Source organism: Halichoerus grypus, chromosome 7 (genome assembly GCF_964656455.1).
Source record: "Halichoerus grypus chromosome 7, mHalGry1.hap1.1, whole genome shotgun sequence".
Classification (NCBI taxonomy): domain Eukaryota; kingdom Metazoa; phylum Chordata; class Mammalia; order Carnivora; family Phocidae; genus Halichoerus; species Halichoerus grypus.
Window position 1 is genome coordinate 155,095,717 of NC_135718.1, and position 12,112 is coordinate 155,107,828.

Below are 12,112 nucleotides of genomic sequence, written 5' to 3' on the forward strand. Positions count from 1 at the left end.
CAAGGGAAGGAAGGGACTGGGGGGGGGGGGAGTCGCAGTCCTTTCTAGTGACGGAAGAGGGATTTGAGCTTTCCCTGGAGTCCCGAATAAATGCTTACTGAGGGTGTGCTGGAAAATCTGACCCTGTGTTGCATCCTAAAACCACAGAGCGCTCAGAACGAAGAGCCCCTCCACGTCTGGATGACGCTGGAGAGCTCACCTACTGCACGGGCAGCCCTGTGGGACGCGCGTTACCGACGACGAACTCTGACTCGCCGAAGGTCCTGAGAAGCGTCCGGGCCCGATCAAAGCCCCACGGCGGGCAGCCTTCTGAGCGCACGGTGAATGCGGTGACTGCAGAGTTGCTTCAAAACCAAACCAAACACAGGACCTTCCAGAAGCCCGTTCTTTCCGCACCTGGCCGTGCCCCGCCTCCGCTGCTCGGGGAGTCTGCGGGTCTCCGCAGCAGGTGCCCGCGCCGCCCCTCTCCGCTCTGACGGACTTCGCGGCTCGCAGTAGCGGGCAGCTCAGACACGCAGGCCCCCGAGTCCTGGCCGAGCGCGACGGCGCTCACTGCTGCGGGCTTCCGGGCCGCGCACAGACCCCCGCATCGCCCGGCTGCGGGCCGGACTCCGGGTAACACGAGGTGGTCAGGTCCGGGCTGGCTCCCCAGCCCCTTCAGCGCACCCTACCGACGCCAGCGCGCCGGGGCCAGCTCCCTCCCACCCCGGCCAGGCCCCGCACCCGCCCTCGGCGGCTCCCGCGCCTGCAAATCCGCGCGGCGCGCCGCTCCCCGCGTGACGTCACAGGCACGCCCCCGGCGCCCCCGCCGCTGGGCCCTCCGGAAGGACCCACGTTCACCGCGGGGCACCGACGGGGTCGCTCTAGCACGTGCGCCTCAGTGCGCGCACGAGGAGGCAGCCTTGAAGACCTGTTCAGCGTTATCTCGTTTGCTCTTTCCCCCTAATGTTTGCAGGGTTGTGTGGAGCGCAACGTGAGGCTCACCTCGGGGCACTTCGAGACGTCACCCCCTAGAAGGAGAATGGTTGTGTCCGGGTGACGTCAGGCTCTGGGCGGGGCCGGGCCGTTCCAAGGGAGCCCCGTAGGGGAGCGTCGTTCGGGCGGAGCCACGCCTTCCGTCGGCGTGCGGCGGCAGGGGGCGTGTCCGCGGGCGGCCCTCTCTGCGGCTGCGCGGGCGCGGCCCCGCGTCCCAGCACGGGAGGCATCCTGGACGGCGGCGGGGAGGTGGCCGCATGGCTCCGCAGGGAGACGTCCCGCGCCTGGTGCTGCTGGTCAGCGGGAAGAGGAAGTCCGGGAAGGACTTCGTGGCCGAGGCGCTGCGGAGCAGGTCTCCGCGGGGCGGGGCGGAGGGCCGCCAGGTGGCGCGAGGGCTGGGCTCGGGGTGGTGTCCGCGGGCGTCCCGGAGCAGGTGACAGCTGCGGAGGCGGCCGCCGGGTGGCCGGGCTTCTTGGAGCCTGCAGGGCGGGAGCCCATCAAACCCCAGGACCCCTTCGTTAGGCGCCGGGTTGGGGTACTAGGCAGTAGTGGAAGTCACAGAGGGATCCCCAGATCCAGGACTCAGATTACGCTTTCGTCTGGCTCCCAGGAGTGCGTCCCCTCTGCTCTAGCTCCTGGCCTCAGTGTTCTGTGTCAGCGAGGTGCTGTGGGTGGGAACAGTTCTGCTGGGACGGGGGGGGGGGCTGGACGAGGTCGTGGGGGGCCCGGGCAGAGGTCGTCTCGGGCTCCCACCAGGGACCCACCCCCTTTCCCTTAGCTGCATTTCTCCTTGCACCCCACACAGGAGTCAGATAGTGGCCGGAAGCAGTCTGTGCAGTCGCACCCCTGGGGTTCGCAGCCTGACTCCCCACCTGCTCGTTTGTGATCTTGCAGATTACCCATTGTCATCTCATTTTGGTCATCTGTGAAATGGGGATCCTACTAGGCTGCTTGTAAGGATTACAGGAGTAATGCATGTGAAGAGCTTAGAACAGTTGTTGGGTCTAGCAAAGACAGCGAAATGGTGGCTCTTAATTTGCATATTCACGTGTTGGCGTCAATACTCTTCAGTACTCCGCAGTGTTGCTTTGGGTGGGTCAGTTCTCACCCTCAGGTTCCTCCTCTGAACGGTGGACATAAGGGCGCCCGTCTTACTGGGTCAGCGTTGGAGAGAGTCCGTGTCAAGGGCAGGAGCTGTGTGTTACCCGGATCAAAATACAGCGCCCCACGGATGGCCGATGGAGTACACTGAACAAGGGAATGAATGAGTGATTTAGGTTGTGGTAACCACATCCGTGGAGACCGAGATACCCTGGCTGTGGGAGAACCAGCGGAAACCTCATCCAGGGAACATTGCCAGTGTCATCCTAACTTGTCTGACTTGTTAGTTTCAGGACTGTTGCACATTCCTGTTTCCTAATAATCCTGTAGGAGACAGAACAGAAAGTGCTATCCCCGCTGTATGGGTGAGGAGTTAGGGTCAGGGAGGAGGAGATGTGACAAAGTTACAGAGATAGAGTAGCAGAAATGCGACTCTGGTTGGCTCAGTCAGGAGCGCATGTGACTCTGACTCTTGATCTCAGGGTCATGAGTTCAAGCCCCATGGAGTCTATCAGAAAAAACAAAAAGGAGGAAGGAGAAAGGAGAGGGGACCTCAATGCCCTGGACTGGTCAGGGGGCTGGAAACTAGGTTAACTGGGTCTGGCTCTCCCCGTCCTGCAGACTCGGCGCGGATGTGTGTGCCGTCCTCCGGCTCTCCAGTCCACTCAAGGAACAGTACGCTCAGGTAGGTCGTGGCTCTGTGGCATCTGGGGGGTCGGAAGGAGCCAGCGTATGGGCCTCGGCTGCCGTGCTGGTTGTCACGAGCAGGGTCCCTACAACCACTGTCGGCAGGGTGGTGGACAGTGCTCGATTTTTTGTGGCTTGACCGTTTGGGGGCATTTTCACCTTAAGCTTCCGGCCACCTCCCCAGAGTGTGTTCAGGAAAGCGTGTCCAGGAGGGGCCGGAGAAGTGAGTTGCCAGCTCTGAGGCTGGGTTATTAGTGAGGGTCTGGAATTCCTCTCTTAGACATTGAATCACCTGGGGCGTCAAGCAAGATGTAAAACCGGGCACAGAGAGCGCTGCATTTGTATAAAAATGGAGAAAAATCGTAAATATATTTGCTTCTATTTTCAGCCGTGTAACAGGTATTTATGGGGTGCTGGATGTGAGGAGCCAGGGCAGGACATGTAGGGGACTGAGTCGTTGGCTGCCTCCAGCAAGGGGGGCAGTGGCGGAGAGCGATCTTTCGCTGTAAACAAATACGTATCTTGTGAATTTTGAACCATGTGGATTAAAAAAAAAAGAGGATCATAAAAAAATAAACGGGACCTCTTAGAGCCTTGGCAAAGCCTTGGTTCAGACAGGGAGCCCTGAGGGTGAGACCAGCTTCCCAGACTGTGAGGAGCATTCGTTGCTTACATTTCTGCCCTTGACTTCTGGGTGCTTCCGTCCACGGACCTGTGCTCACAGCCCCCTGGTCAGGTGGCCTGAGTCTGGCCTTCCGGGGCCACGCAAAATGAATGTCTTCCTCTTCCCATGCATCAGTCCCCTGTTCATGGGCAGTATCCTCCTGTACCATTTGATCTTCTCCCACCAGCTAAACAGACCCATTTGTAGGATGGCAGCCTGGGGGACGGGTCCTGGGGAGAACAGGTTGCAGGGGTTTTACAGTTTTTTTAGTGGGAACCTTTTCCAAATGAAGTTGGATGAAGAAGTTCCTTGTATCCAGCAGACAGACCAGGAGGAATTCTGATGGGGGGGAGGGGGAGGGGGGCAGAGGGTGGAGGAGGTGGGGCTCAGCCTACCCACTGGGACCTGGGCACTTCGGAGAACCCCAGGGCTCCAAGGAGCAGTTTGAAAACCACTGATCTACTTCCAGAGTTCCCAAATTAGCCCCTGGTCCAGACCTATGAGCCAGGCTGGCATGGGGGTTGGGGTGGGGGTGTGGGCAGGAGTTTTGCATTGTTTTAGAAAGTTTTATTTATTTGAGATAGAGAGAGAGAGTGAGCACAAGGCGGGTGCCGAGGGAGAGAGAGAAGCAGGCTTCCCGCTGAGCAGGGAGCCTGATGCGGGACCCTGGGATCATGACCTGAGCCAAAGGCAGACGCTTCACCACCCAGGTGCCCCAGGAGTTTGCTTTTTTTTTTTTTTTAAAGATTTTATTTATTTGACAGAGAGAGACACAGCGAGAGAGGGAACGCAAGCAGGGGGAGTGGGAGAGGGAGAAGCAGGCCTCCCGCGGAGCAGGGAGCCCAATGCGGGGCTCGATCCCAGGACCCTGAGATCATGACCTGAGCCGAAGGCAGACGCCCAACGACTGAGCCACCCAGGTGCCCCGAGTTTGCATTTTTAAAACCTCAATAGGTAACCCATCGGCCAGCCTACCCTTACATCTCCCACTCCCATTAGAAAACAAATCCGAGGTGCCTCTCTGGCTTAGTGGGTGGAGCCTGCAACTCTTGATCTCGGGGTTGTGAGTTCAAGCGCCACGTTGGGTGTGGAGCCTACTTAAAAAAAAAAACCACACAAACACAACAAAAACCACCCAGAATGAATGTTAGTGCATTGTTTTTTTAAGTCACGAAGGGAACTATAATTGAAAAGCAGAACAGAAGGCTTCTGGTGGCCGCTGTTCCCCGGTGCTCAAGAGTACACGGGGAGCGAGTCCCCAGCAGGAGGTGGCTGCTGGCCTCACCTTGGAGCAGGGCACAGGAAGGTGACTGACCTGCGGGGCCGCGGCCCTTCAGTTTGCAGACGAAGAAACCGAGTCCGAGAAGGTCTACTGCAGTGAGTTAGCAGAGGAGCTGGAAGCTGCCCTGAGTGACAAGTTTCAGACCCCTTCCTGCCCCGGAGGCCCCTGGGAGGACCCCTCCTGTCCCCCGTGTCCCTGGGGAAGCGAAGGCGAGCCAGGATGGTCCGAGCGGCCCCTCCTGCTCCGGGAGTGCCTGGAGCCCGATGGCGGAGCTGGGAACGTGGGGGTGGGGGGAGGAGGGAGACCGGGAAGCCTGGGGCGGACAGAGCCGAGGGGCTGGGGAGGTCGTGGCACGGCTGTTTGCAAGTTTCTCCCTTTGGCTGAAGGCTAAGGCTGTGCCCAAGGGATGCAGACTAATTTCAGGATTAGTGTAAGCCAGAAGTAGTTGTGGAGGTAAGCTGTTGCAAAAGAGAAAAACCACATCATACATTTTAAAGATAAACCGAAACAATTTCTGGATTACCCCGGGCTTTTCTTCCTGCTGCTGCTGTTTGGGATTTCTTCATTTCTAGCGCCCTCCGAGTCTAGGTGGCAGCCTCCTCGTCCTTGCACCGTCCCCGCAGGGGTGGGGGGGTGGGGGCGAGGGCGGGGACGGCCTTTCCCCTGTTTCAGGAGAGAGCGGTGAGGCGGAGGCTGCTAGTGCAGGCGCTGTGCTTTGGGCAGGAGCACGGCCTGGACTTCCAGAGACTCCTGGGCGCCAGCGTCTACAAGGAGGCCTATCGGAGGGACATGATCCGCTGGGGGGAGGAGAAGCGCCAGGCCGACCCAGGCTTCTTCTGCAGGAAGGTCGTGGAGGGCGTCTCTCAGCCCGTCTGGGTGAGTGGGCTCGGGGGCGGCCTTTGGACACTCGCCTTCTCCATCCGTGTCTTCACTGGCTTCCCCTCCTGCCGAGTGTCACCAACAGTCTTAGCTCCTGCCCTAGCTTCTGTCCTCGTCCCCTACAGCCCCCTCACCACCCAGCAGCCAGAATGGCCGCCTAGGAACAACCCAAGACAGGTCACTGCTCTGTTGAGAACCTTTGTCTGTCGTTCTGTTGAACCACCTTGAAATCGTAACGCAGACTTCTAGGCCTTGAATGATCGGGTCCTGCTGCCCGGTTAGCCTCCCTGCTCCTTACGCTGTGGCTGCATCGGCCTTCTCTCCGTTCCTTAAGTCAAGCTCTTCTGGAGTCAGGGCCTTCGTGGGTGTTCTGCCTGTTGGAGAAGCCCCTTCTTTCCCTCTTCACTGGGTTCACTCTAGCCCGACTGCCATGCCCCCTCCACCAGGAAGCCTTCCCTGATACCCAAGCCTTAAGTGATGCCTCTTGTCCGGTGCTCCCATAGCAAGCACCTCACCCCTTTCTGACCTCCTCGTTCTGGCAGCCGGTATTCTCTCCGTGTACCTGGCCCGGCTCCCGAAGATCTGGGGGGTACATCAATGCAAACATACAATGAAGTACCTGCTCTCTGGGCACTTACATTATAACACGGGCTGGAGGGGGTTAGGCCCCAAACAAACATAGAATGCCTCAGGTGGGGATAGATCCTAAGGAGCAAAACTGAGCAGGCCAGGGCTCTGAGGAGGCTTTCCCTGACCTGGCATTGGAGCAGGGCCTGCAGGAGGCCAGGGACTGAGCCAAGTGGGTATTCGGCGGGGCCGGGGGGGCGGGCAAGTGGCAGGAGGTGAGGCTGAGACTCGCAGGTGCCTTGGAAGAGTGGGGCTGGGGCTCCCGAGCCACCCGAGGAGGAGAGGCGTGGCTTCTGCGAGGGCCAGGAGAGGAAGTGGAGGCCGGGGCGCGGGTCTTTCCGCACGGGCTCAGACGGTGCTCGGCTGCGGGGACGAGGCGGGCTCCGCGCCGGCTGCAGGGGGTGGTGGAGTTCGGTGTCGCTGGTGCTGAGCTGGTGACGCTCGCTGCCGAGCACCGAGCGCTCTGCTGGGCCGGGAGCTGCCCGGTTGGCGCCTGGGCTCCGAGGGCGTGAGCACCGGGTCCGCGCTGCTCCCCGCGCCGGCCCAGCGCCCGTGCACAGCTGTTCACTGGGACACGTGTGTGGAAGTTGCGGAGTGAACTTGTGAGTGTCACCAACAGCCGCCGGCCTCTTCATTCGCTGGTCCGCGGACTCCGGGAGGGCGGCCACCCACCACGAACAACCTAATAGATGGTGACGATTTCAGGGTCCTTACTGCTTAGAGGAAGGTACACGGCGTGTCTGGCCTGGGGCAGGGGGGGCAGGAAGGGAGCCAGGGTGGTAGGAAGCCTCCCGTACGAGGGACACTGGGGTAGAGATGTCGCCCGCGAGGGAGCCTGGCCTGCACTTGTCTGGGCAGAGGGGGCCGCGTGCGTCCCCGAGGAGGACGTGGTTGGCGTGTCTGGGGACAGGAGACCAGCTGGTGCGGTAGAGGGAATGCGGAAACATGATGGAAGTAGGTGCCAGATCGTGTAGGGTCTTGTAAGCTGGGCATAGGCTTTGGATTTTCTTAGAATGTTGGGAGGCCTCTGAGAAGTTTAGGGCAGTGACCTGACAAAATCAGACTTCGGTTTTAGAAAGCACTAGGGAGCAGGGCCCAGTTAGGGCATCTTTGTTTCTGGCCTCAGTCTGTTCATCTGTAAAACAAGTGTGTTGGACCCGCTGATCCGACCTCCAAGCCTGAGGCCTCTCCTTCAGCTCAGCAGTGGCCCCAGAACGTGGCGTGTCCACGGCAGAGCCGTGTGGGCAGCGCGGGCTGCGGCGACCGGGAGGGCGGCCTGCATGGGGGGCAGTGGGTGACCACGGGGGAAGGGCGACATCTGTCTGGGTTCGCTAGCCCCTCCCAACCCCGTGCACCTGCTTGTGTGGAGGCGGCCCGGGTCTTCCCACCGCTCCCAGGGCCCTGTGCCTCTGCCCTGTGTCCTGCTGGTCACCTGCCTGCGCTCTTCCTGCAGCTGGTGAGTGACACTCGGAGGGCGTCAGACATCCAGTGGTTTCGGGAGGCCTATGGGGCTGTGACGCGGACGGTGCGTGTGGTGGCTTTGGAGCAGAGCCGACAGCAGCGGGGCTGGGTGTTCACTGCAGGTGAGCCATGTGCAGCGTGTGTCCCCGGCCCCCCCGCCCCGCGCTCCGGTCTGCTCTCTTCCTGGCAGGCTGTGGGGGGCTGAGTGAGGGGCTACAGAAGGGGATCTGGGGCCTGGGGCTCAGGACTGACCCCAGATTAGAGACTGGAGTGGGGTGGGGGAGGGTGTCCCCATGACCTCGGCCTGGTGCCCCTACTGGGCTGTCCTCTCTAGGCCAGTGGGGCCTGCCGCTGGGTCCTTCACCTCTGCTTTCCAGGTGTTTGATGAACAGCGTGTCTGTTGGGGGGCAGGCCCGGGCCCTGCTCTGTGGCTCGTCTCGTGCCCGAGGTCCTGGGACCCAGCGGGTGCCCCTCCGTACTGCTGCCATGCCCTGGTGTCCACCACGGCCGGGCCTTTGCTGGCACTTTGTCCACACGATCGCACTCTACAGTGTGTAAACCTGCCCGGCAGACGCCTCCCCAGACGACTGAATCGGAGGCTTCACGTAATGACAGCCTCCTGCCCTGCTGGGTCGTCTCTGGTTTCAGAAGACCCATCCCCCCTCCGTGGCCAGTGGCCAGTGCAGGGCAAAGTCCGTGGACACTCTGGGGGCCTCAGCTGGTGGTGGGGTGGGTGCGGGTGGCTCTCCGGTGGCAGAGGGGAGGCCGGGAGGGGCGGCTCCGTCTGGGGCCCGCAGGCCTCCACGCCCGGCGTCCGCCCACATGGCCGGGGCCTGACCTCACCGTGCCTCTTGCACAGGGGTGGACGACGCTGAGTCAGAATGCGGCCTAGACAACTTTGGGGCCTTCGACTGGGTCATTGAGAACCACGGGGACGAGCAGCACCTGGAGGAACAGCTGGAGGACCTGGTGGCATTTGTCCACTCCAGACTGTAGCGCCAGGTCCCAGGAGCACCGGCCGCCTCGCCTCTGCTGGACGTGTGGTCCCGACGCTGGCTGAGGCGGGGAGCACACGGAGGGCCTAGGTTTCTGGGGGTCGGCAGCTGGCAGACAAGTCAGGACACCCCTGGGGGCCTCGTTTCTTTGTGCAGAGACCGCCCTAGCTCTTCAGGAGGAGACGGAGGGGCGGGGGGGGCGTCCACGGTGCTGGCCCATCGGCCTGTGCAGCCCGGCTTCCCTGTGTGGGCGCCTGCAGCCCGGGGCTCCCCAGCGTGGTTACTAATAAACCGTCTCGGAGCACACGCTCGGCTGGACGGCTCTCACTGCCCGGACGCCAGCACAGCCGGCGTGGGTCCGAAGGGCCGGGGGCTGCCCTGGTGGCTGTGGGCCCTGCTGTCTCCCGCCTGGGCTGCCACGTCCTGCAGAGGCTGGTTTGCGCCACGCGGGGAAAGGGCCTGTTTGCGTGGGAGGCAGGACTGGGGTCTGAGGTTCTCATCTTCTGGGATGGCCCCACCAGAGGCTCCAGGTGCCACAGAAAGTGCCACCAGCAAGTACCCAGGGGGACGGAGGTCCACGGGCTCCTCGTAACCGCTGTGTGGCCCTGGGGAGGCCACGTCACCACGTCGAGCCTCAGCGTGCCCACATGGGGTTTTGGACTTGACCTGTTTCATTTCATTTCATTTTACTTTATTTTATTATTTTTAAAAGATTTTATTTACTTATTTGAGAGAGTGAGCGAAAGAGAGATGGCACAAGCAGGGGGAGTGGGAGAGGGAGAGGCAGGCTTCCCGCCGAGCAGGGAGCCCGATGCGGGGCTCGATCCCAGGACCCTGGGATCATGACCTGAGCTGAAGGCAGACGCTAAATGACTGAGCCACCCAGGTGCCCCTAAAAGCACTTTTCGGATTAATGAAGAAGAAAAGAATGGCTCAGAGAGGACTGACTGGGCTTGGAGTGCTGACGTGTGGGCTCAGCAGCCGCAAGCCCGGTGAGAGTGTAACGACCTGTGTCTTCAGGGTCGCTGTTTGCCGCTCAGACGTGGGGGTTCTCCTTCCCACTGAACCGGGAGCAACCCGAGGGCCCCGGGACGGCAGAGCCAGCAAGGGGCCAGCGTGTGTGCCCGGAAGCCCGTGTGTCTCCATCCTCCCTGGCGCATGTCCTCCAGGGTCAGGGATGCGGGTCCCTCCTCGGCCCGGAGGGCGGCCGTCCCTGCCCGCACATGAGATTCAGAGCTCAGGGCGGGTGTGAGCCGAGGGAGGGCTCGCTCATGGTTCTTCCTCCCCGCTTGGCGGCGTGGGATCCACACACACCGTGTACGGCGATTGGATGCGCGTATGTGTTGTGAGATCAGCACAAGGAGGGTTAGTTGGCAGCCCCTTCACTGCACATCATTGTCGTGCAAGCGTGTAAACCACGTTTTCTTCTCTGTTCATCCGTCTGGACATCTCGCTGTCTCCATGTCTCGGCTGCCGTGAGGTGGGGGTGCAGCTGTGTCCTGGGTGTGGGGCTTTCCTTTCCTGCAGACACGTGTCCAGCAGTGGGGTTGCTGGGTGATCACCGAGGGATACTTAAGTCTGACATCAAGGGGGCAGGGACGGAGCAGGGAAGGGGAGGTGGGGCTGGCGGGCCTGACACGTCCCCGTCCCGGGAGCGCTGGGGTCCTGGCTCCGGGCTCCGGGGAGGTTTGGAAGGCCAGCGGGTCCATCCCCGCCTTTGGCAGGTTGGCACTGACGCCTCCTAAAATGGGAGGCCCCCGTGGCTAAGCAGCCGCTTCTGGATTTGAAGTTCCTCTGTACTTAAAAAAATTTGATATTTGTCTAAATATCAAAATCAAGAATAACCCCAACTTTCAATTCTCTCTGCGATGATGAGAGCTTTAGCTGCTTTTATTCCTAGGCATCCTCCCACCTGCTGGTCTTTGCTGACTGTGGTTACGGAGTCACGGCGCTGCTGTGCAGTTTTTGTGTCACACGCTTATTATCTTAACAATGACTTGTAGCAGTAACGTTCTCTTAAACGTTTATTCTGTTCCATTTCTAAGCAGCTTTATCGAGATAATTGGTATGTAGTAACTGCATAATTAAAGTGTGCAGTCTGATCATTTTTGACCTCTGTATACACCAACAACAGTTGTCACAGTCACGGAGGACCCAGAGCCGTCACCTTCGTCCCCAGGCCACCACTGATCTGCTTTCTGTCTCGATAGATCAGTTTGCCTTTTCAGTAATTGAACATCAAGGAGTCATACGCTATAGGGGCGCCTGGGTGGCTCAGTCGTTAAGCGTCTGCCTTTGGCTCAGGTCATGATCCCGGGCCCTGGGATCGAGCCCCGCGTCGGGCTCCCTGCTCGGCGGGAGGCCTGCTTCTCCCTCTCCCACTCCCCCTGCTTGTGTTCCTGCTCTCGCTGTGTCTCTCTGTCAAATAAATAAAATCTTTTTTTTTTTTTTTTTTTAAAGATTTTATTTATTTATTTGACAGAGAGAGAGACAGCGAGAGAGGGAACACAAGCAGGGGGAGTGGGAGAGGGAGAAGCAGGCTTCCCGCCGAGCAGGGAGCCCGACGCGGGGCTCGATCCCAGGACTCTGGGATCATGACCTGAGCCGAAGGCAGACGCTTAACGACTGAGCCACCCAGGTGCCCCAAATAAAATCTTAAAAAAAAAAAGGAATCATACAGTATATGTCTTTTTTTTGGTCTCATTTCTTTCACTGAGCATAGTTGTTTTGAGATCCATCCACATTATTGTAGGTTTCAGTAGTTTATTCTCTCTTGTTGCCGGTTCGTGGTATGAATATCCTGCAGCTGATCCGTTCACCTGTTGATGAACATGTGGGTTGTTTCCCGTGTTCGGACGTGACCAATAAAGCGACTGTGAACGTTCATGTGCAGATTCTTGCGTGGACATGTGCTTTCGTTTCTGCGGGGTACGCACTTGTTTACGAAGTGGTCTCCAGGCTCTGTGCCACGTGGCCGTCGGGGCCGAGCGCGACCGGTTCCTCCCCATCCTCATCGATACTTGGTACGCTCAGTCTGATTGTAGCCATTCTGATGGTGGTAACTCTATGGCATTTTATTTGCAGTCCCCTGATTAGTCTGACACAAACCCCACATTCAGTTTTGATCAAATCGAGCAGGGAACAGAGTGGGACATCCTCTGCCGGACAGAGCACATCTACAGAACCCCAGCGGCAGGGGGGCTGCTTGTGGTGCAGGACCGCGTGCCCCCCGCGGCCAAGGGGGAGGCCAGGGCGCCCGCCTCAGGGTGCCGTAGGAAGAGGAAATAAGAGGCATCCGGATCGGGAGGGAAGAAGAAAAAACCACCTCTGTCCATAGAGGGTCATCTGGATAGGGTCTCCAGGAAAGCTACCTGAGCCGATAGGTGAGTTCAGCAAGATTGCAGGGTACAAGGCTGCTTCGTAAAAACCAGCTGTATTATC

The 12,112-nt window shown here is 59.7% G+C and overlaps 1 protein-coding gene across 1 annotated transcript; it reads left to right on the plus strand.

The window, feature by feature from the left end:
• Window positions 1-1,136: 1,136 nt before the first annotated feature.
• PMVK (phosphomevalonate kinase) lies at window positions 1,137-11,565 on the plus strand. Its single transcript, XM_036099925.2, has 5 exons — window positions 1,137-1,327; window positions 2,698-2,761; window positions 5,433-5,585; window positions 7,669-7,798; window positions 8,536-11,565. The coding sequence occupies exons 1-5, from the start codon at window positions 1,233-1,235 to the stop codon at window positions 8,670-8,672; spliced, it is 579 nt and encodes a 192-aa protein (XP_035955818.1). The 5' UTR covers window positions 1,137-1,232; the 3' UTR covers window positions 8,673-11,565.
• Window positions 11,566-12,112: the final 547 nt, after the last annotated feature.

Coding starts and splice junctions, on each gene's coding strand:
- PMVK (XM_036099925.2), top strand. CDS start 1,233: ATGGCTCCGCAGGGAGACGTCCCGCGCCTGGTGCTGCTGGTCAGCGGG. Junction 5,586..7,668: donor GCGTCTCTCAGCCCGTCTGG/GTGAGTGGGCTC, acceptor CTCTTCCTGCAG/CTGGTGAGTGACACTCGGAG. Junction 7,799..8,535: donor GGGCTGGGTGTTCACTGCAG/GTGAGCCATGTG, acceptor CCTCTTGCACAG/GGGTGGACGACGCTGAGTCA.